This window comes from Corvus kubaryi, unplaced genomic scaffold (assembly GCF_017639235.1).
Source record: "Corvus kubaryi isolate FWS band 111438036 unplaced genomic scaffold, C.kubaryi_AGA036_p1.0 split3-73, whole genome shotgun sequence".
In the NCBI taxonomy this organism is placed as follows: Eukaryota; Metazoa; Chordata; class Aves; order Passeriformes; family Corvidae; genus Corvus; species Corvus kubaryi.
The window spans coordinates 16637986-16660292 of NW_024582091.1; the positions used below are offsets into that span (position 1 = coordinate 16637986).

The 22307-nt window shown below is 42.8% G+C and overlaps 1 protein-coding gene across 2 annotated transcripts in view; it reads right to left on the minus strand.

The window, feature by feature from the left end:
- Positions 1-358: 358 nt before the first annotated feature.
- LOC121659205 (gamma-aminobutyric acid receptor subunit rho-2-like) overlaps positions 359-22307 on the minus strand; it is a 35302-nt gene continuing 13353 nt past the window's right edge. Inside the window, exons 3-10 of one of the 2 annotated variants that reach the window (XM_042017105.1) lie at positions 18790-18857; positions 14607-14830; positions 11197-11279; positions 9836-9976; positions 9465-9617; positions 8652-8848; positions 4001-4132; positions 359-1033 (exon numbers count right to left, since the gene is read on the minus strand). In XM_042017105.1, coding sequence (XP_041873039.1) covers positions 995-1033; positions 4001-4132; positions 8652-8848; positions 9465-9617; positions 9836-9976; positions 11197-11279; positions 14607-14830; positions 18790-18857 — 1037 coding nt within the window. In that variant the 3' untranslated portion in view covers positions 359-994. Of the gene's footprint in view, positions 4133-8651; positions 8849-9464; positions 9618-9835; positions 9977-11196; positions 11280-14606; positions 14831-18789; positions 18858-22307 lie in introns of both variants that reach the window. The other variant, XM_042017104.1, reaches the window with a different exon arrangement.

Genomic DNA, 22307 nt, shown 5'->3' on the forward strand with positions numbered 1-22307 from the left:
AAAGTTCTCATTTGTAGTCAAATGGAGATTGAGATATATACCTGTCGCTTGATCTTTTGAAAATGTGCCATCAATTGTAAAGCAATTATTAAACTTTCTTCAGTGTGGGTTGCAGTTTTCACAAAAGGTCTCCATAGCTTATAACTGTGATTAACAGCTCCCTTTTCCCAAAGAGCTTTGCATACTTCAAAGTACTCGCACGCTTCCACTACATTCCTTCCACCTTTTGAAATGTTTTTTACTTGAAATCAATTACAAATGAGGTGTTTATTCAAATCCTTTGCCCCTGGATATCAACTCATAGATAACAGATTTCCAAACAGAATTAAAATCACATTTTAAAGTTCACACCATGAAATGAACTCTTTTCCACTCTTTCCATCTGTTATTTTATTACCAGGTTTGATTACAACAACCAGCACAGTGGATTGTACCCATTGCACAAGTTTAGCCTCAGCATTGCTTGCATCCTTCTCAACACCTCCTTTTTCAGAAAAAAAAAAGTAAGAGAACCCATATTTTTTGCCAATACCTCACTTCTTGGCCCTTGGCTGACAATAAGAGCTTTTCTCCATTCAATGTAGTAAGTTTTCTGGGCATAATAAACGGTAATTTACATACAATATATTACAATTTCACATATGGACACTATTTAACGTAGGTACATATCCCAGTGTCTTCGTTTGTTATAGATTACGCCTGCATACACATTATACATCTGTGCACATAGATATATACTTACTTTTTCTCAAAGACATGATTTGGTCAGAAGTAAAAGTAAAATGGAGCCAGACCTAGAATGAGCAGAGCTGGCATTTTCTCTCATTCCAATTGGACCAGGTTGTGCAGAGAAGGCATTTTCATCAGTGACCTCAATTTGCCCAAATCTCCTGTGCACTTCTGAAAATCCTGTCCTTCAGTAGGTTCATTGTCCGTCTGCTCAGTGCCTCCCAGGATTGGGTTGTATCCATCAAACAGCATTCAGAGCCCAGCTTCAGGCACTCCCTCTCAAAACGTTGGTTGGATCTGGCAACTGGAAGTTAGACAGTGCTCATGGAGTCTCTTGTAATCCAGGTGAAATCAAAGGTGAAATACATTGTCAATACCATACTTCAAATATTTGTTCTAGCTTCATGCCTAGCCACTCTTCTCTGAATAAACAGAAAAATACAATTCATAATGCTGACTGAAGGAGAACTCTTGGCTTTATTTGCATCTATACTTTTCATTTTAATTAATAATAAGCTTAAGTAGTGCCTAAGATAGAGGAGGGATTTTTTTGCTCTAGTGGAAAAATACCCTCTTGATAGTTTTATAGGCTGATAAAAGCAGACATCAATATCAGTTATGTACACATGCAAATAAAATAACAGTAAGGTATCCTCTCCAAAAGATGCTTATTAGGCTTTAAAACTACAGGGAATGCTAGTACAAAGATGGTAGGACCTAAAGGATGTCTTTGCCATCACATAACTTCTAAGGAAACAGGAGGTGTAATAAAAAGAAATGGCAAAGTAAAGCACTAGGACTTCCTGGGTTTTGTGTGCCAGGAGGCATTATTCATCAACAGCCTTCACTTTTTGGCTATTTGTCTACATTTATCCCTGGTTTAATGTCATTATAATGCAGGGGAGTTGTAATAGCATCATAAGGCAGGAGAGATACCTGCTTTCTGCCAGCTGGACTGGTTCCGAGGATGCATTTAAGAACTCACTGGTAAGTAATACAAAATTGGATTCCCACTGGGTAACCTGCTCAGAAATCATAAGCATGCCCCCCACACATGCTAACTAAGCACATTAAGCCCCTCGGCACCTTATGAGGTAGGTAAATCCTAGTGCTCCTCACTTTCTAGATGGAGGAGCTGAGGCACTGAGAGGTTAAATGGCATGTGCCATGGGTAATGCCGAAAGACTGGCAAAACAGGGGAGCACAGGAACCAAGTTTCTCACTCCCTGAACTTTCTGGTGACTTCATAGTGCAGTTCTGCTTCCTTTCCCCAGCAAAGGTCCCTTTGCAGCACTGTTCTGCTGCCAGCTGGGACATTGGCTCCTGTTTTACACTCAAAACTGCTAATGCTGAAGAGCACACTCTTATGCCCAGGCTTTAACATCTCAAAAAATGAGTGATCTATTTCTTTCATATTTTTTGTGTCTTTCTTGTAGTGATCTCCGCCTGCCAACGTGAGAAGTATCCACGTTTCAGCTGCAGGAGCAATGAGTGGTAAATGCACTGAGCTGGTGGTGGCTCAGGAGACAGTGACAGGCTGGGCAATCCTGCCCCTCATATACTGTCCTTCCTCTTCTTGCCAGCAATTTCAGGGCTGTGTTTTCTTACTTCCATGACCAGACAGAACTCCATTCATGTCAGTTATTAACATGGCTGATTAAAGGGAAACGTAGTTGTTAATTTTAGCTTCTCTCATCAATTTTGTTTCCACTAAATCGGTGCCATCATCAGCTTGACTTAGGCAGTAATATTTCTTAGGCAGTAATATTTGAGGCACAAGGGAAAATCTGGGTATTGTTGACAGCCAAGAGTTGACATTTCTCTGCCACCTTCTACGTCCCCTGAGATTTAGGATGTAAGAATTCCTGCTATGGTTAAGAAGAAAATTTCATGTGCCAACAAATACTTACAGTTACATCAGTATTCTTTGTTTCCTTTTTCTTTTTTCTAGCCTCAGTCCTGGCACTTCAAGCTCAGCCCCCACTGCTCAGTTTCAGCTTGGTAAACAAGTGTTTTGATGTACATAATCTCCACGACAGCCAAAAACTCATGGTGTTTTCTTAAAATAAGGAGCACAAAAACTTGAGCATCACTGTCTTGTTGGTGTCGTGCTTCTACATTTGGGTTTTGCTGTCAGCATTGTTAGCAAAGAGAAGGGAGATATCACGGGATAGGAGAAGAACTGCCAAGCACGTAAGTTTGTTACAATGCTGTGCAGCAGCTTCAAAGGACTTACACAGACCTTGGACCAACAGTATTACTCTTGGCCATTTAATCTCTGACATGCCTCTGTTTCTGCAGAGAGGTTCTGGCAGACATATACCCCTTTTGATCCCAAATGCCTGAACAGAAGGGCATTGTGTTGACTGGGAGAGGCACATTGGGATGTACAGTTTGTCTGTGGACTGCACTTTGTAATCTAGAAAAAAAGCCTGCTGACTCAGACATACCACCTGTGCTCTGTAACCAGCCCAGCTGATCCTGGCCAGTCAGCTGTCCTAATGGTACTGATGAAGGTCCTATCCAGAGAGAAAGCAGAATCCGTACCCTTAAAGGAGGTGTTCTTCAGAAAACAATGGAAAAAAAATTACATTTGTATGCCAAAGAAAAAACAAAAGAATTTGCTCAAAAGCAGAGATTTTGTAAAAGGAAATGCTCATTCAGTTTCCTTACAGGAGCTGCACTGTCCAGACCTCCCCATGCAAGTTGCATTTATTTAATTCCTTACAGCTCACATGAGCACTGTCTTTGGTTGTCCATTGCACAGCAGGCACCACCAGCGTGGCCAGCCCCAAACGAGCATCCAGCACATTTGGGTGTATGGTGGACACGTATTTTCAAGTATGAGAAATGGCATGTGTCATAAAGCAAACGGGAGCAGGGGTGTGGGTTGGAAATCAACCAGCACAGCAACTTCCTCCATGAGGTCTGTGCATGGAATTGCCTTCTGGAGGATGTGTCCTCCCCTTTACCCTTTGAAGAAGCAATAAAATAATCAGGTTTCTGGCTTTGTGTCCAGATCAGACAAAAAAAATACCAACAAAAGAGTGTTTTGTAGCCATCTTCTGATTCAGTCACTGCTGTGCCAGCATGCTTAGCTAAAGACAGACCAATATATCAAATTAAAAACTATGTAGGTGCCTGGGAATATTAATCTTGAATATTTATCAATTGCATGAGTGTTCTGGATGATGCGCAAGCCCACATAGCCCCTCAGGCCTCTCTTCCTTGATGAATTAGATTCATTGTTCATAGCTAAATGCACAACCACCTTTTCTGGTTTTTCTTCTTCTGGTACCATCTGGTTTCTTGTATATCCTGCCAGGCTGTTGGCATCAGATTCACTGTAGTTTCCATCCAGCATCATAGTTTTCGAGTGAGGTATTCCACATGAACATGAAAACTAGGGACATAAGCAAGAAATACAGCTGAATATTGGAAAAACACGTCAGCAACAGAAATTATGCCTTTCTATTAACAGACAGATGTAAACAGTGGAGTTCAAAATTTTGATTGAGATATTTTAAATTTCTCTTTGAACAAAAAAGTCACTTTTTTTTTCTTGTTTTCAAAATGAAGAAACAGGGTTTATCTCCACTGTTTGGACGAGCAGCTTCAGAAAAGATTAGAACAATGCTTTAGCAGACATATAGTCTAAGCAAAAGATTTTCTTAGCTAGCTGTTGTTCAGGCTTACTGTCTTGAGGTTCCTTATTTTTCATTCTTTGTTTTTATAAATATTCATGGACAAGATGCAGTTTAATCTGTGGAAATGGCTTATCCAGTACATGTTATGGGAAGAAAAGGGCCAAGTTCTGGTTTCACAGATACACATTTTCTTCATAAATCTGATTTTAAACCAAGCAGAGGACCAGCTAAAAGCATAATGTAAAATACCAGCTCTGTTGGAGCTAACATCAAAACTTTCATTGGCTTCAGCAGCACTAGCATGCATCCCACAAAAAAATCCAATGAATACATATAGAATTTTGAATAGGAAATACAGTCTTCTATCATTCAAAACCTTCAAAACCTTTTCCTGTCCCAGAAATATCGATTATGTAGTTATGCACAATGAAAATGGACTCCAAAACCTCCTTTCTGCTAGGAGCTCCTGTCTCTGATTTCCCACAGACCAATTTCCTCACCTAGTAATACTTTGCACCCTCCACCAACTTTGTTGTGTGAGTTTTCCAAGAACTTGTTTTCAAGGATATGTTCAGCTAAAGCAAATGTATATATCTGAATATATATATATATGTGTGTGTGTGTGTAAAAATGTATATAACATCAATATGTAATATTCAGGATGCCATTGGAAAACACTACAGTCAAGGCTTTTCCTTCAAATTATTTAAACAACAGATCACATTGCTTATTGAAGACCTTAAAATCAACTTAAGGATTGTTTTCTATGTTCTTGACATAACCAAAAGATTTGGTATCAGCAGGTTATGTTCAGAAAAACATGGCAAGTTAGTAGCCCACTTACTTTACTTTTTTTGAGCACTCCGTAAGTACAATTGAACATCAATTGGATTTTAAGACATATTTTATTCTAGGCACACACACTTAAAAAACCACACACCCCAAAACCAACATAACCAAACCAAAACAGAACAAAACCAGAGTGAAGCTCCCCAAAAAGGACTGTCATGATTTAATCCCAGCTGGCATCTAAGCATCATGCAGTCACTCACTCAACCCACCCTCCCCCCTGAACTCCGGAGGGTTGTGGAGGAGAATCAGAAGTAAAACTTGTAGATTGAGATAAGAACAGTTTAATAACTGAAATGTGTTCTGTGGAATATCCCTTTGGCTAGTTTGGGTCACCTGTTCTGGTCATGTTCCCTCCCAACTTCTTTTGTTTGCCTCCTCACTGGCAGAGCATAAGACACAAAAACATCCTTGACACAGGACAAACACAACTTAGCAACAACATCAGTGTGTTACATTATCCTCACACTGAATTCAAAACACAGCACTGTACCAGCTACTGAAAAGACACTAATCCTATGCCAGCCAAAACCAGAATAATACCAAACAACAAAAAAACCACAGGGAAGAGTTACACATCAGGTTCTTTATCAGGAACTTACAGGTCCAGGAGATGGTGGCTGAGCGTGAGGGACAGCAGTTGCAATAACAAGCTAATTGCTGCAGGACTCAGCAGAGAAAGCAATTCTGCAGATTTACTGTCAGCCCCCAGGTCAAATTACAGTTCCCATGGCTTCATGCACAGATGATGACAGCCACCTCTATGGACAAGAGAGCCTGACGAGCTAGAAACCCACCTCCACAGATCCTAAAATTACACTCATCCTCACATAGGCATGTACCCACAGAGGTGCACTACATAATTTCACCCTGCAGAAATTTTAGCCTATGTCTACAGCAATAATTCAAAGACTGCCAAAGAGCCTCTTTGGGCATGGGAATGCAGCTGACAGTACATTTAGAGTGTCAGAAATGTCTCTGGCCTGGATTTTGTGCAGCCCAGCTGATGCCTTAGGATTTCAGCTTTTATATTTTTCATATCCTGTAATTCGTTAGTGTATAATTCTAAACTCCATGTAGCCTGTTAGCTACAGTTCTCCCATTTTGGTCAGACAAAACAATTTCTCTCTAAGTCTAAAACTCAAGGACACCTTACTGTCTCAGGCCCTGAGATATGTAAACAAAAGTGAATTGGGGGGAAGCAAACCTGGGGTAAATGACTTCATTACCTGAAGCTGTAATTGGAGGATTAACCCCTGATATGCAAATGGACCAAACTTACAAAGGTGAAAACCTGTGACCTGTCGTTCATTTTAGGTGTAGCCCCGGGGGGCTTTGACGGCCCTAACGTACCTGAAAGCCTTTCAATAAATATAACTGCTTTTTACTCTCTTAATTTTGTCTAGCCTCTGTAGCCTTACATAGTCCCAACAAGGCATCATAGCAAGCTCTGAAAAATTTCCAGGTACGGGCTGGGAATAAGCATAGGGCCACAGACCTTTTGACACAGGCATTTCACAGCAGCTCCTGTAACCTTGAGGAAGAGAAGGCTTTGTTTTAGACACTGCATCCCTTTGTCTCTGGCACACTGAATTTCTTAATGTAGACATAACACAGCTCTTCTCTGGGTAGTCTTACATGTTCGTGCTGGACTTTTTAGATCTTTCATAGGGGAGTAGCACTGGCTGACAAGATCTACATTTACTGTGAGAAATGTCTCTTCTGCTTCTTCAAGAGCTTCCTCCTCAAATAATGCTCTTTATTATCTCTGTTCCCATTTCCCTACTGAGGAATAATATCGTCACACATTGAAGACTGGGTACAATGTTTTCCCTGTTGTAGTAAAAAGGCATTTGCTGAATATAGAATTCAGTGTACAAAACTCAGTAAAGGGCAGATTTATGATATAAATAACAAGTTACACCATCACTGGATGTGGGAAAACATTCCAGAAAACTTAGCAGAAAATTAACAAACCCTCTCAAGTTCATTTCATCCCTCTAGTAGAGTTAAAAACAAAGGAGAAGAGTTTTCATCTTTAAAAAAAACCATACAGGTTTATTCTAGGCAAGTCAGACCTAGCAAGGATGTTTCTTGTTATTTCCCATGACCTGTCAAGACACTGTATTCTTTGGACTTGGGAAGCCTGAGCATGGCTGGCTAAAATGCCACAGATCACTGCTCACATGCAGCAAGTCAGACACACTGGAGTCGCTGTGCTTGCACAGAGCATCTCTGCCTTGTGTTGCAGAGAATTGCTGGGCCCCAGGTGGGGACTAGGAAGGGCATAGATAAATTAAGAATCTTGGGACCTGTTCAAGTAGCTTTCCAGAATCATAATGCTGTTGAGAAGGCCTTGAAGAGAGGTAAAATCTCATCACAGAAGTCTGGTAAATTTATCCAATTGTTTTTTTAAGTATATCTAATTATATTCTTTTACAGTATGTCAACTGGGAAAGGTGCTGGAATGTTATGTGGCTTGTGCTGCTCTTCAAGAAAGTCATAGGAAGAAGAGGAAGGGAAGAGAAGGACATGCAAAACCAAAAGAGTAGTTCAGAGAGGGAAATAGCATGCTTAAATTGTATCAAAGATGATGTCTGCATTGGCATTTCCAACAAGCTTGTACAAATTTCTCCAGGAGTCAAAGACAGTAGGTTACCAATATTACCAGTAGACTAATGCGGTACGTTCCTACTGGGAAGAAAGAAACTGTAAAACATGGTGATGTCCTGGGTGCATGGGGACTGAAAAAATTTGGTCTCAAACCTTAGTGTTCAAAAGGAGATGGTGCTTTGTGTAATCACAAAGAAGAAGGGCTTACAGGTCTGTAAGATACTTCAGGCTGGAAAGGACTTCAGGGGATCCCTAGTCCTATGTCCTGCTCCCAGCAGGGCCAAGCTGCTCAGGACTGTCTCTGGTCAGGTCTTGAAACACTCTAGGGATGCAGGATAAGACCTTTCATGGTACATTAAAAAGTACAAGCATAAGCTTGGCTGAGCATTGTTTGTGCTCGGTAATGGGCAACACCTCCACTATTACATCCATTAAATCCAGTTCCCAGAGTAAAGCTGCCTAGAGAGAGAGGAAATTAATTTACTCCAAATAACCCCTTTAGCTTACTAAACAGGAATCGTGGCAGCTGCAGTGAAGATTTTCTATTTTCCCGTCTTGCCATTCCCTCGCAGTTCAAGGCTGCACTCTTTTCCAGTTCATATCACACTCTCCTTTCTGATGTTTCTATGAAGATCCATAAGATCGAATCCTGTTTTTCTGTGTTACTAATTCAGCCTGAGGTGGAGCAGTCTAAACAGACCCAATTACACACATGGTTGTCAGTGTTTTCCCATTAACAGACAGTCAATATAAAGACCAGATCAGCTGTAAGGAAAAAAAAAGAATAAATGGATGAACAAAAGTTTTCCTCACCCTCTCCTGCAGTTTCCTCTCCTTCTGCTCTTGCACCGTTGTCAGGTAATTCACAGCCGCGTATTCCAGCACCGAGAGGAACACAAACACAAAACTGACCCACAGGTAAATATCCACTGCTTTGATGTAGGAAACACGAGGCATGGAGGCATTCACCCCAGTGATGATCGTGGACATGGTCAGCACGGTGGTTATCCCTGAAAGGAACCAAGAGAAAGAAATGTTATTGACTGATACAGTCCATAAAGTTTTTTTGTTTTTAGAAAAGCAGAAATTACAGTCTACATGATGATCTAAAAGATGTTCAATATGAAATAAATGTGCATTAAGTATCTGTTCTGCCAGTGCAGAACTGCTCCCCTGCCTACGTTTTTGTGCTCATGATGGGTTGAGTTTTGAGGAGTAATGGAGCAGTCAACATTTTGCATTTAACAAACAGCATTTAACTCCTTCCTTAACCTCGAGGGTTTAAACACAATGCTGTTAAAACACATTTTTAACACACCTAATCCTAAGGTCAGGTCTGCTAAGACCAGTGGAGACAAGGACTCCTGTTTCCTAGCTGTACCAATCTGTGTTACAGCTTCATTTTTAAGACCACAGCACTTTCTGTCCTGAGCTACAGAAAAGTGAGGAAGACAGCTTAGTGATGAATGACTTAAAGTGCAAGTTATACATTATATTAATCATCAGATAATACCACCATTTGCTTGCACAATAACTTTAACCATCAAAATGAACAGTTCCCTTTCCTGCCAAAACTTTCATGTTCAAAGTTTTCACACAGCCATGGTTTGTTGCAGTTGTTCTCACCCAAAGAGACTCTGGCAGGAACTGCTCGTCGGTCGATCCAGAAGGACACCCAGGACAACATGACCATGAGAGTGGCAGGGAAGTAGGTTTGGAGCAAGAAGAAAAAGATGTGTCGACGTAAAGTGAAATTTATATAGAGTCGATTGTACCAACCTTTGAGAGAGGAGGAAAGCCAGAATCAGTGAGAACAGCCTGGACAGTAGGCACAGAGAGAAGATCTTTCTTTTGTTCTTTTATTTTTAAGACTAGTAAAACAAGAAACTGAGTTTTCAAACAGATTCTGAAGACTACATTTCAGTGACATTATCTCTCACAAGCAGTTAATGCAGCATTAGGTTTAGCAATAGTAGGAAATAGGAAAAGGTCAATACCCGTGCTACTGTAGAAAGCCAGTCTTGATGTGGTGTGGAATTTTTGTATCAAAAACTGAGACAAAGAAATTTTTTCATCAGTTTTCAGAGATTCATTGCCATTTTTCCAATACAGCATCAGATCTTCATCAGTGTAAGCATCTTAGGAAAAGAAGAAATACAATGTGATGTGACTTTATCTTAGAGGTTCAACAAAAGTTAATACATCCAGTCTTTGGCATGAACTAATGGCACAAATAAGTTTGCCAACAGCAAGGGAGTTCAAAAGATCTTCTCATATAATGTACCATGACAACAACAAAAATCCAGGTCATCCTGATTCAAGAAAACAAATCCTCTTTTCGCTCATCATTGAAATGACAGCTAGAATGGCACTCCTCTGAACATCACAGACCAAAAATAGATAACAGCTCAGGAAATAATCATGGGTAAAACACCTTAATTTAGAGGAAGGAGGAAGCATGGACACTTCAAACTATCTTAGAATGATAAAAGCAAAGAGGACTGGTGAGAAGCAAGAGCCCAGAAATATGTTAGAAGTGTAAAGAAAAACTTAGAGAATTTGTACAGGAACAGGGAATGAGAAGAGGGTTATCAAGATGGTCAGGGACTGGAGCACATGGCTTAAGACAAGAGGCTGGGGGAGCAGGGCTTGCTCTCTTGGGAGAAGAGCAGTCTGTGGTGGGGTCCTGTCATGCAGAAGGCGGCAGAAGCCTTTTCCCAGACACTTTGACAAAATGGAGAACAAAAGGACGAGAGGCAAGGGATGCAAGTCTCAGCAAAGGATTGTTCCCAAGCAAGTAAAAGGAAACATTTTCAGGATCAGGGCTGTCAAATATTTGAGCAAGTTGCAGAGAAAAGTTGTGGACACAGCCCCAAGCAACCCATCATAAAGAGCTCCCTGCTCTCAGGAGAGTATTTGGGCAGGTGATCTCAAGGTCAATGAAAATTATCCTCTGATTCTGATTCTGGCTTTTTGCAGAGGAACATTCAGTTAAACAGCTGGAAGGACCTCAAAACAACTGGATACTAGTCTTGCCATACAATGGAAAAAGTCTACAAAAACCCTTACTGTTCACATTACTTTCTCCACAGAACAACTCCTTCCCAAAGAAGCTGAGCCCAGATCACAGTGTTTGCAGAATCAGGATTATGACATAGGACACTTTCCTTGCAAATTCCTGTCTTGCAGCATAAGGGCTAGATACACAATACTGCTGAGTCAATAGAAGGACTCCTAGTAACTCTGATGAACTATTTTTTCAGGCTCTAAAACAGACAGTATTCTGAAATGTGTCCAATGAAATGTCTGTGCAGCCAGCCTTGGAGCACATCTAGCTACAAACACAGATATAACATACAGCTTTCCAGCTCCAGAGAACATGTCTGAGAATCCAGGGGGAAGCGGCTGAAGTCCATGTTGCACATTGCTGTCACTGTGACCCTAGAAATTGAAAACAAGAAAAGCTGGTTTCTATGAGGAGCAATCAAGCAAGAATGTTATTGCAGATAATTATTCTGCAGCTTTAAAGCCAGCAATCATGCACGACGTAAGCAAAAAATCCACAGGAAAATGCCTACCAGTTCTCCAAGTTCAAGCCAGAGGGATTATACACAGAAACTCCAAAGAAAAACATAATCTCAATATCTAGCCAGGAATTAAAGTGCTGTCTTGGGCATTACTGTTATACTAATGTCAGTACAGATATTTCCACTATGTTTAATATCCAACTATTTGCCTACAAGACTACAATGTAAAGTAACTTCATCATTTACATTTGAAAATTCCCTTATGTGCAGTTTGATTAAGGTTTCCTCATTTCCCCTATTGCTCAGTTCGCTCCATAGTCACCCCCAGAATGACCCAAGCCTAAGGAATATGACCACCCTTATTGCAAGCTACAAAATTCGTCCAGTACATACATGATTAAGGCAAAAGCAGCTTCTTACAGCACTCAATAAACTCTTTTAATCTGAGGGGTGTATTTCCGGGGCAGGGGTTGTAAAATGGGTGCAGCTGGTTTTCAGCAAGTGAGATTTGCTTCTGTTAAGTTTGTGTCTTAGCTAAAGGACTGCAGCAATCACAGCTCTGGTTTTTAAACTAGTCCAGTTGTGCACAACCTTACATAAGAAATTTTCCATTGGATCAGTGAACTTTCTCTTGCAGACAGATTTGCAGTGGAGCTCTCGATTTAGGAGGGGCAAATCAGCTGTGACTCATCATTTCAGAGGCCAACTTACGTTGGCTGTGAACATTTTCTGGATTCTTGCAGATGTCGATGAAGAACTTTTCCTCTGTTCCAGGGAGTGTGATCCAAATCCTACCCTGACCTACGCACTCATCACCTCTGAAAGGCACATGCTGTTCATTTTGACTATAAACCAGAGCAAAATTTTGCCATATTTGCAAAATTTAAAGAATGTTTTTGGGGATACACTCCAGAAGGTATCCTGCAAAAATGACCTCCCCTAACTGTGTGTAGCATTTAAGCATTGTATAACTCAGTCTCATTAAAATGTGTTATTTTCTTTCCTTGGCATCACCTGTGGCACAACCTGTGGTCAATAACAGTTTGTTAGTCAGGGACAGCACAGAAACTTGCCTCATCAATATGATATTCCTCAATTAGAGTGCAGTGTCCAGGTGGCTTTGAATGCCCAAGGCACAAAACAGGAATGAAATGTTCCTCAGTCCAGTGTCAATCCCATGCAGACATCTCAAGATATCTGAGGGCATTTCCAGCACCACAGGACACTCATGTTTTTTCAGCTGGATATTGTTCTGAGTGCTCTAAAGCACCACCAGGCTCAAATGCTATTGAGATTTTCTTTCTCCTTGGATTTTACCTATCAAATGATCAATTTGAGTCTTGTGCAATCAGCTGTGGCTTACTCACAGACTTGTCTCTTTTGCGTAACGTTAAAAAGTCACATCACCTCCTCAACAGATCACAGAATCAAACTTTATAGACAACCTTTCCTAGTTTTTGAAAATCATTTTACCATAGCTGAAGCGAATAAGTTCCAGAAAGATCCTAGAACAGAAATCCTTGGCTACAAAGCATTCAAAGGTCACTGTACACTTAGAGCATGCTTTCTGTCCTGAGGAAATATCCTTTTGTTTGGGCTCTTGAGCTTTTCTCCTCTGTCACTGTGTTTTTCTCCGCTTCTCTTTTTTCATTCGTCTGAACGAAATTAAATCTGCTGGGATGCTGATGTGAGCAGCCATAAAGGTAGCCTGGTTAGAAGGAGAAACTACTGAGCAAAAAACCTGTCTGCTGAAAAATATGGACAGAGGTCTGCCAAGCCTACCAGCCTGGGAACAAGACAAATCCTTGAGAAGCACAGCCAGCCTCTTTGACATGCAGATAGGGTACCTAGAAACTGGAGATATCCTGAAATAACATCAATAACTGCCAAAAAAAGTGATTTTAAAGGCAATTGATTGTCAGAAAAGGTAAGAAATTATATTGAAAATAAAAAAGGGTCTGAGAGAGCAGAAAACCTCATTATCTATTGACCATCACAGGTGAAAAGCAGAAATTACCAGCATCTACTGCCTGTTCAAAGTGGTGGCATCCTACACCCTCTTATCTCTCTGGATATAAGGAGGATATAATTTTTATCCAAAATGAAGCCTTCCTCTGAGAACTTCCCATACTACACATACTTTTCTGTTCCTTAGAAGGTTGAATTCAGTGCATGAACTTTCTACCATCTCTTGGACACCCACCAAGGACACCTGGCTGACTCCACACCCTATGACTCAGAGCATCTCTGAAATGAGATTCTGCTGTCTCACTGGTCCCCTCTGAGCCCACTTTGGAGTCTGTTTCAGTTTTCCCTCCCATCTGTTGGATGATTTGGATCACTTGGTGGTATCTCTATGCACCCACACAAGCAACCTGTCCTAAGTGTACCTGAGGGTATATTGTGGACGAGTTGCTCCACCAATGCTAAGTAACCTGTAACAGTGTATAACCTGGTTAGTTAATGGCTGTTGCCACATAATTGATGGATGCTAAATTATTGACTGCTGATAGTAATTTGCAATAGCATGATATGTATATATAGTCACTTTATTAATCACAGGCATAGTTGCCAGTGGTGATTTTGTGGTAGTTTACTGGCTAGTGGTGATTTTTGTGGTATTTTTGATAATCTGTAATAAGGTAGAGAAGTTTAGAGGATTAAGTCTCTGTGTCCTTGTGTATTACAGAATCCTGCAAATCCACAGTCATGGTCTGGGTATACCTGCAGGATGGATAACTGTCCAGGTTATGACAGACATCCCTCAGGATTCTTCTGGCCAACAAATCTACTAGAAAACCAGGATGTCTTTAATACTGCCATTTCAGCTTCAATAAACTTAAACGCTTACATCAACAGGAAAGCACCACAACTACCAAAAAAAAAAAAAAAATTCTAGACAAACAAGAAGGAAAATAGGATAATTATAGAGGTCACCATCTGGTACATCAGCAGCTTCCAGTTTAATCACACACTGACCCTGGGATGAACACTTCAGCTTGACTAAGCCCTGCACTGACTGCAAAGAGTTGGGGCCATGCTTCCCCCTGGCTTCCCCCAGCATGGTTTCTCAGAGTTTCCTGCAAAGCATTTTGCACTGGACATTGTGGAAACAGAGCACCAGCAGCAGGAGTAGCAGGATTGGCAGTAGCAATCCTGGCGATCACCAAAGTCAAGCCTAGAGCAAAACTGGCAGCAAAGCCCCAGGGGATGCTCAGGGGCAGCAGGGCTGCTCCCTCACCTCATGCTGTAGAGGACATGCCCATCAGGGAACACTCGAAGCATGATGTTGTCTGTGGTGGTATCATGAATGAAGGATCTCTTGGAATGCACGAAGAAGACATCAGGGACCCAGATCTTCTTCACCAGCCTGCCGTCGAAGGTCCTGCTCTTGTTATTGGTGCTGGAAAATGAGAGACGCTCATCCTTCCAGTAGTGCCTTAAGTACAAGGTCATAGTGAAATCCTTCAAAAAAGGGAAGAGAACCAAGAAAAGGAAGAGAGGGGTCTGTCAGTGCTGGGCTCTACAACTAGAACACATCAGAAAGAAAACTCACTCCCAGCAGATAGATGAAATCTCTCCACTCTCAGCTCCTGATTCTTTCCTAGGTCAATGCCCTCTGTGAATAGATTTTCCTGACAAAATAATTTCAGCCAAAACAAAGCATAACCAACTAACGAATTTATCACAGTACCCAGCAATGTTCAGTCCCAAATGGGATATAAATATGCCCCAACAGAAGCAATGCCCTGCAGAAATGATTCTTCAATTCTGGCAAAATTATCTTACAGGACTATGGTAGCAAAAATATGGTCAAGAGGAAAAAATTGAAAGTTAGCTTAATGCTCAGGCTAAACACTAAACAATTTATCCCCAAAAGGACTAAATTGTTGCAAACACCAACCAAGTGAGGGAACTGTGTTTCCTGCCATATAAGTGTGTAAATAAAGTTGCCTTTTAGGCTTGTTGATGGGGCAGGAACTTCAGTCACATAAACAAAAACATCTTTTTGTTGATCCCAACCTGGCAGCTCCTGCTTTTAGAGCTGAATCCACTCTCATGCTGAGAGATCAAATACACTTCTTTTCTTTATATTCCCAATTAAGCAAGTGATTATGGGAGCTGCAGCCACCAAGCCCAAGCAGGCAGCAACACAAGCCAGGGTCTCTCCCTAACCATGTGGCAACCACTTTCTCAAACCACAACTGATCAGTTTGGTGACAGTGACAATCAGTTACCCTGACTCTGCTTCAAAGGGCTGTTTCACAACTGCCTTGCATTGCCAGGAGGTTTTTCATTAATTTGTCAAAGAAGGCTTTAGCGCCAGTCCTCACCTTGCAGCCCTGCACAGTACAGAGCTGGCCAGACACCCACCTCTCTGACCATGGCAGAGACTGGCCTGGGGGACACTTCTGCTCACCCACCTGCAGGTCCTCACCTTATCAGACTGGTCCCAGGCTCCCCCACTGCTCATCCCAGGGATGCTGCCAGCTCCTGTTTCCTACTGGACACGGGACACCTTCCCCTTACATCTACTGCCACTGACAGAGCTTAGGTTGCAACCTGGCTAGAAGAGTCAGCCTCAGGGGCCAGACATCCAACTCATCAGTTTGACTAGAGCTGGGAAAAAGGAAATCAAGGAAGAGGCACAATTGCTGCTTTCTTAGGAGATAGGGCAAGTTATGGTAGAAGTCAAAAAAGGTGTAAAGAAGAGTCTGGCTAGTCAGGGTTACCAGTTGCCTGGCCATGACATGAGGGGCACAGGACTTCAGGAGAGGAGGACCATTCTCATGGTTTAACCCCAGCCAGCAACTCAGTACAACACAGACACTTGCTTACTCCTCCCTCCCCCCACCTCCAGCTGATGGGTTGGGGAGTAGACTCAGACGAAGCTGGATTGAGATAAAAACAGTTTAATAATTGAAATAAAGTAAATATTAATAAGAATAGTAATGAAAAGGAAGATAAAAAGAGAGAGAGGCGCAAAACTCCAGAAAACCAAGTGATGCACAAGACAGTTGCTGACAGATGTCCAGCCTGTCCCCCAGCAGCGATCAGCCCCTCCCAGCCAACTCCCCCCAGTTTTATACTCTGGGCATGACATTCTACAGTGTGGGATATCCCTTTGGCCAGCTCAGGTCAGCTGTCCTGGCCATGCTCCCTCACAGCTTCTTGTGCCCCTCCTCACTGGCAGAGCACGAGACACTGAAAAGTCCTGACTCAGAGTAAGCACTACTGAGCTACAACCAAAGCACTGCGTTATCAGTATTATTCTCATACTAAATCCAAAACACAGCACTGGACCAGATACTAAGAAGAAAATTAGCTCTGTTCCAGCCAAAACCAGGACAGCTGCAAAATGCCTCTGGGCAGCTCCGTCATCAGAGCACAGGGAAACAGGAACCATCAGCCAGGCACCCTCGGCATGGCTTACAGCTGCTGGAGAGGAGGGGAAAGAGACTGTCTGAAGGCACAACATGGGAAGGAGCCCACTGCTTTCCAGGTCACCCCTTTCCCCATCCTACCATACAGGAGCTTTTCATCTTTCACCTTCAGCCCCTTTCTCTCTCCAAACAGCCAACACAGTGGCCTCTGCAATGGCCAGCTCTCCTCTCTCTCCAGTGGCCAACATGGTGCACCAAATGCTGCAAACACAGAGCCAAAGTGGCAGCTGACAACAGCTTCTAAGTATAAAATCCAACTTAAGGAGTCTTTTTCATGGCATGACTCAAAAGAGGCAGTGTGCTGATGGCTTGTTCCTTTCTGACCAGCACACACACTATTTAAAAGCAAGAAAAGGGGTTTACTTCAGCACTCACAAATAGGAAAGTCCCGTGGAAAACAAGGTTTTACAACAAGCTGGGAGAACAATAGTACCTGCCAGAGGGACAGCCAGTGAGTCTACACAAGTACCTCGACTTTGGCAGCACATTTCATGTTTGTTCCATGCTCCAGGCAGCCTCAAGAGCATGCCCCGCCACTGCACACAGCACAGCCCATCCACATCAACCAGACAGGCACCAGTTTTAAACTCACACACTTTAAACAGCCCCTGGCTGCTCTCATTGGCACGCACAGCCTTGCAGATACAGTGGGTTGCGGCTGGTGATGCTCTTCTTTGGGGCACCAGCTGCCTGCTCAAGCAGTGATAGGTAAGGACTGCCCAGCCAAGAGTACCTGATTTGCAGGGCCACTTCAGAGCAGTTTGAAACAAGCCCTGCCTGCAATGGGAAGACAAAGAGGGCACCTTGTTGCAGGCACAGCCAGCCCTGGTCCCCTGGCCAGGCAGACAGCTTACTGCCCACTCTCCTCCCTGCAAACACACATGCTGGGACAGTCTGTTGGAAAAACATACCAAGATAACTCAGACCGACCCGGGACAACATTCTTCTACCCCAAACACATGTCAGCAACTGCTCTAGAAAGTACTTGAGCTGGGAAAACAAGAACTATTAACAGCTAAGGGAGAGAACTGACCTCAAAAACTTCTGATGGGCAAGATTTTTGTTGAATCCTGACAGAAAGCACTGTGAGTTATTTACTTGCGCTAATTAGGCCTCTTTGCTGCTCTGACATTATCTTGATATACTAGAGCCCCAGTTCTCCTCCTGGCAGCCATTTCCTATACTGACAGCTCCCTCCCACACACCTCACTGCATGCATAGCCCCAAACCCTCTCTTTCAATATCCAGGCATGCAAGCTCCCTGGTTTTAATCACACAACACAGAATAGTTTGGGTTGGAAAGAACGTTTAAAGGTCATCTAAACCAAGCCCTCCAAAATAGGATGAAGATGTAACTGTAGCATAGTAAAAAACACTCAACCTAAAGCTCTTCCTTTATCTTTACGTTTTGTCTAGACCACAAAATGTGCACAAGAACAGGGAGGAAAAGGCACAAAGAGGGAGGAGCCAAGAAGCTTCCTCTTCTCCTCTGTGTTCCCCTTTCTACTTCTCTTTCAAGTGTTTTTATTCCATTTCCTACAATTAAAAAAAAAAAATCACCATGAAACAACCCAAAACCAAACAGTGAAATGTGTGTGAGCACTCATGTTATGTCATGAATGGTTCCCTAAGGAAGAAAACTCCTGCAGCAAGTGCAGCTTATGTGAATTTTACCATATAGCTTCAAACCTTCATATGCAGCTGCTTGTATTTTAGTTGTGACAGATCTTTCATAGCATTGATTATTCTCCCATTCAAGGTCCCTTTTCCCTTCATGCTTTTTATCTTTATCTGGAGATACAGAGGTAAGACTTTGATCACCTGGTTTTATTAAGTCTTTGGCTCTGAATATCAGCCTCTTTGAATTTCAGAGGTGCTGCTAGTACTTTCATCTGACCAATGATTACAAGCCCACAGATTTCAAGTCAGAAGGTCTTTTTATGACTAGAAGTAATTGAGGCTTAGAAGAGGATTACATACCATGTCAACCTCAGAAATGCTGTCCAAGCTTTCAACTTGCACATCCACCCCAACAGGAATCGCAGGGCCTGAAAGAGAATGAGATTTAGATATGTAAATAAATGTTCTCTCACATCATCTGCATTTAATTAGCACTTCTAAGGTGACATGCAAACATTTCTGAGCTAATGTTGTACATTTCTGTCAATGGTTCTTCATGAGGGGGCTGGGGAAAGAGTCAGTGAATAATCATGTAAGGGCCCTTTCGAAACATTGAATTATCTTCCCCTTGGCATATGCTGCAATGTTGACACTTTGCCAGTTAATCCAGAGCTTGGATGAAACATTTGCATATGTTTTTAAAAACTAAGCCATCCCACCTTAAATTTTAGGCCTTTTTGAACAAATTTATCCCCAAGGACAGGGGACTCAGATGAAGAAATGGCAAGCAATGAGCTCTTGCTTGGAGGTTTCTCATTTTTTACCAACAAGACAAGTCACATTAATCTCTCAAGAGCCCATCATCATTTTGATTCATGTTACTCACTGATGATATCACTAGTTTTCCACAGTAGTTTTAAAATTAGCAGCCAGAGAGTTCACAAAGAGTAAATAAGCAGAAAACATCCCATAATGAATGCCCACTCCTCTATTACTAGAAGCCCTGTATCAAAACTTCACTGTAGACTGCTACTCATTAATGGCCAGGATCTGCTCAGATGACTCAAGATTCCTTTAGTGTGTTTTCATGCAGCTTTTCCCAAATTCTGGTGGTAAGCGCCTCCTGAGACATGCACACCAAGCACGACCCAGCGGGGCAGCTCAGCAGGAACTGCTGAGGAGCAGTGCAGGTGGGTTCAGTGTTGCCTGGTGGTCTCAGTGTGTCGCAGTGGGTCTCACAGGACTCACACCAATGACCCTGCCCGGGTCGTGTCTCCAGCCTGGGCACTGTCAGTGAGTGTGACCATGCCAAAGGAAGCAGAAGCTCTGAAGACGTGTCTGGGACTTGACCAGCAGAAATTAATTTTCCAAGGACCATAGTAGCCTCCATGAAGATATGCAAAGACTTTTAGCAGCTAGATTTTGAACCTGCTTAGCAGTCAGATAATACGTAAGATGCACCACAGTCCCTTTGTGGACTCAGACCCATATTTGCAGTGCCACAAACAGCAGGGCCTGCTGCATGCACATATTTAGCTAGAGTAGCATCTTCCTCGAGACTATATTGAAGCTCTGAATACACCACAAGCCTAACCAGAGAGCAGAAATGCTGCTGAGAGAGCAGCACACTTTTGCAAGCTGATATCCATCCTGTTCCTGTACCTGCAGCGGCACGTACAGACTCCCACACATCTTCAGGGCTTTTGAACACAGCCTTATGTTTGCCTCTGCTGGGGGAGAAAGAAGCACCAACTCAGCCTCAGTAGGGAAAGGCTGATCCCCATGCCCTTGAGACAAGATGTGACCAACCCCACAGCAGGTTTGCCAGGGCTTTGATAAGCCAGCCTCACCTGATTCCAGCAGAGCACACTGTCCCCTTCCCACGTGCCCAGCTCCAGCCTGTTATGCCCCCAGTGTCTGTCAGCAGCTGTGCTGGGAACAGGCACCTCGAAGCAAGCCCTGTGGAGCAGGACCAGGCTCCTCAGAATGACCAATTCCAGTCTGAGTGACTGTTGCCCCCAGCAGAGAAGCTCTAACAGGGCTAACCCAGCACTCTGAGATGACTCCCAGATGTTTACAAGCACCTACATGACACATTCAGACACATGGCTCAGCGCTACGTACTTTAAAAAAATTGCCAGCAAACATTTGCAACTGAGAGAAAGAATTTTTCTATGACATTTCTCTTGCTCAGTAAAACATGCTTTGCTTTATTGGGCTTTTTTTTTTAAACAAGATAGCAAAAAGCACTGTATCTGTGGTGACGAGACATTTTGATGTGCAGTACAATCAACAGAGAAACAACACAAGCCTGCTGATGGCAGTGTCCTGTTGGTAGCCAATTAGACTTGTTTTGCTCAGATACCTTGTGAAGTCATACATGGTAGTCAAGAAGAGCTTGGGCAATAATTCAAATACTTATCTATTTCCTTAATGCATTCAAGTACCTAAGAGCTCTTCAGTGTGGCCATGCCTGTGACACTGATCTTGGGCCTGTGCTACAGCGAGGCTCGATGCTCAGAGAAGCCTCTTCAGAAAGGTTCCACAGCCCAGCACAATCCACTTCAGGGCAGGCCCAAGGCTGCCCTCAGCACTGCCCTGTCTGGCAGCAGAGAAAGCGTGTGTGACTAACATTACCATTGCCACATCCAGCTGGGGACATTGCAGCCGTGCCCCCCGCAGACATGCCGTGGCAGGCAGGGTGCTAATGGAGGAGAATCGAGGTCTCTGCCAGGATAGCCTCACACTGCAATCAGGCTGTGCCAGACGAGGATGGCAGCAGCTGGCCGTGGTACTTCCCACCACATCTCCCTGGTGGGAGCCGAGGAACACATGGTGGGCTGCCCCCCACAGCTCCCAGACTGCAAGAGAGACTCCCTGTGTATGGATCCTTAATTTAGCCTTGATTCAGGAAATCAACACCCACCCATAGTCTATTTACTGCTGCGATTTCTATGCTTCTCTGAACACTAATCACAGATTTAAAAATACCCAAAAAACAAACAACTAAAAACCAAACCCATAAACATAAGAACACTGCCAAGCTGGTATCTGTCCCGCCCTCCTATTCCTTCCCTATCCGCTCTTGAAGATAAAATACTATGTCCATGTTCTTTTCTTTGTTCATGTTCCTGCATCAAACACTCAATAACCAGAAGTTATCTCATTGCAAGGACAAAGCCTAAGGTTCAGTTTGGGGCTGACACAAAGCTTTGTTAACCCCAAAATAAAGGGTGTTCTTTGTTAAGGTGGATGGTCTGGAAAGTCCTTGAGAGAAGAGGTCCTAGGCTGGATTAGGTGTCTTTTCTGCAGCTGATCACAAATTTGGGGGGATGATAAAATAGTGGTTGTAATAGAGAGAGGGAGAAATTATTTGAACATTGGACTCAAATGTTTAGTACTTAATACAGAAATGTAAAGATGAGACTGCAAAACCAATTTATCAGCAGAAATATTTACTCTGTCTTTTTTTGGGCAAACTCCTACTACAATCAGCTGGAGTAATCACTACTTTTTCCTTCTCCCTGCTCCTCTTTCAGCACCTGGGGCTGAGGCAATGAGAGAGCACACAAATAGGATATGTTGAGACACCAAGACCCTTTGGAGGAGGTTTAGACAAGAAGCTGGACCGAGCAGGGAAGGGTGAGTGAAGGGCCAGTGGGGACAGCCTGTGAGGTAGTGACAGGAATCAAATGATCACCAAGTCCTGCTCTCAGCGATGAGCATAACTGATAATGATAATTGCGAATTCACTCGGCCCATCACTCTACAAAACTTCAAGATGTAGTTTTGCAGAAGCACTTGATGGAAGCAACACTGAAAGTGCATACAGCTTCTGAGGCAAAACAGAAGCCCTGTCTAGAAATTACCTCTTTAAA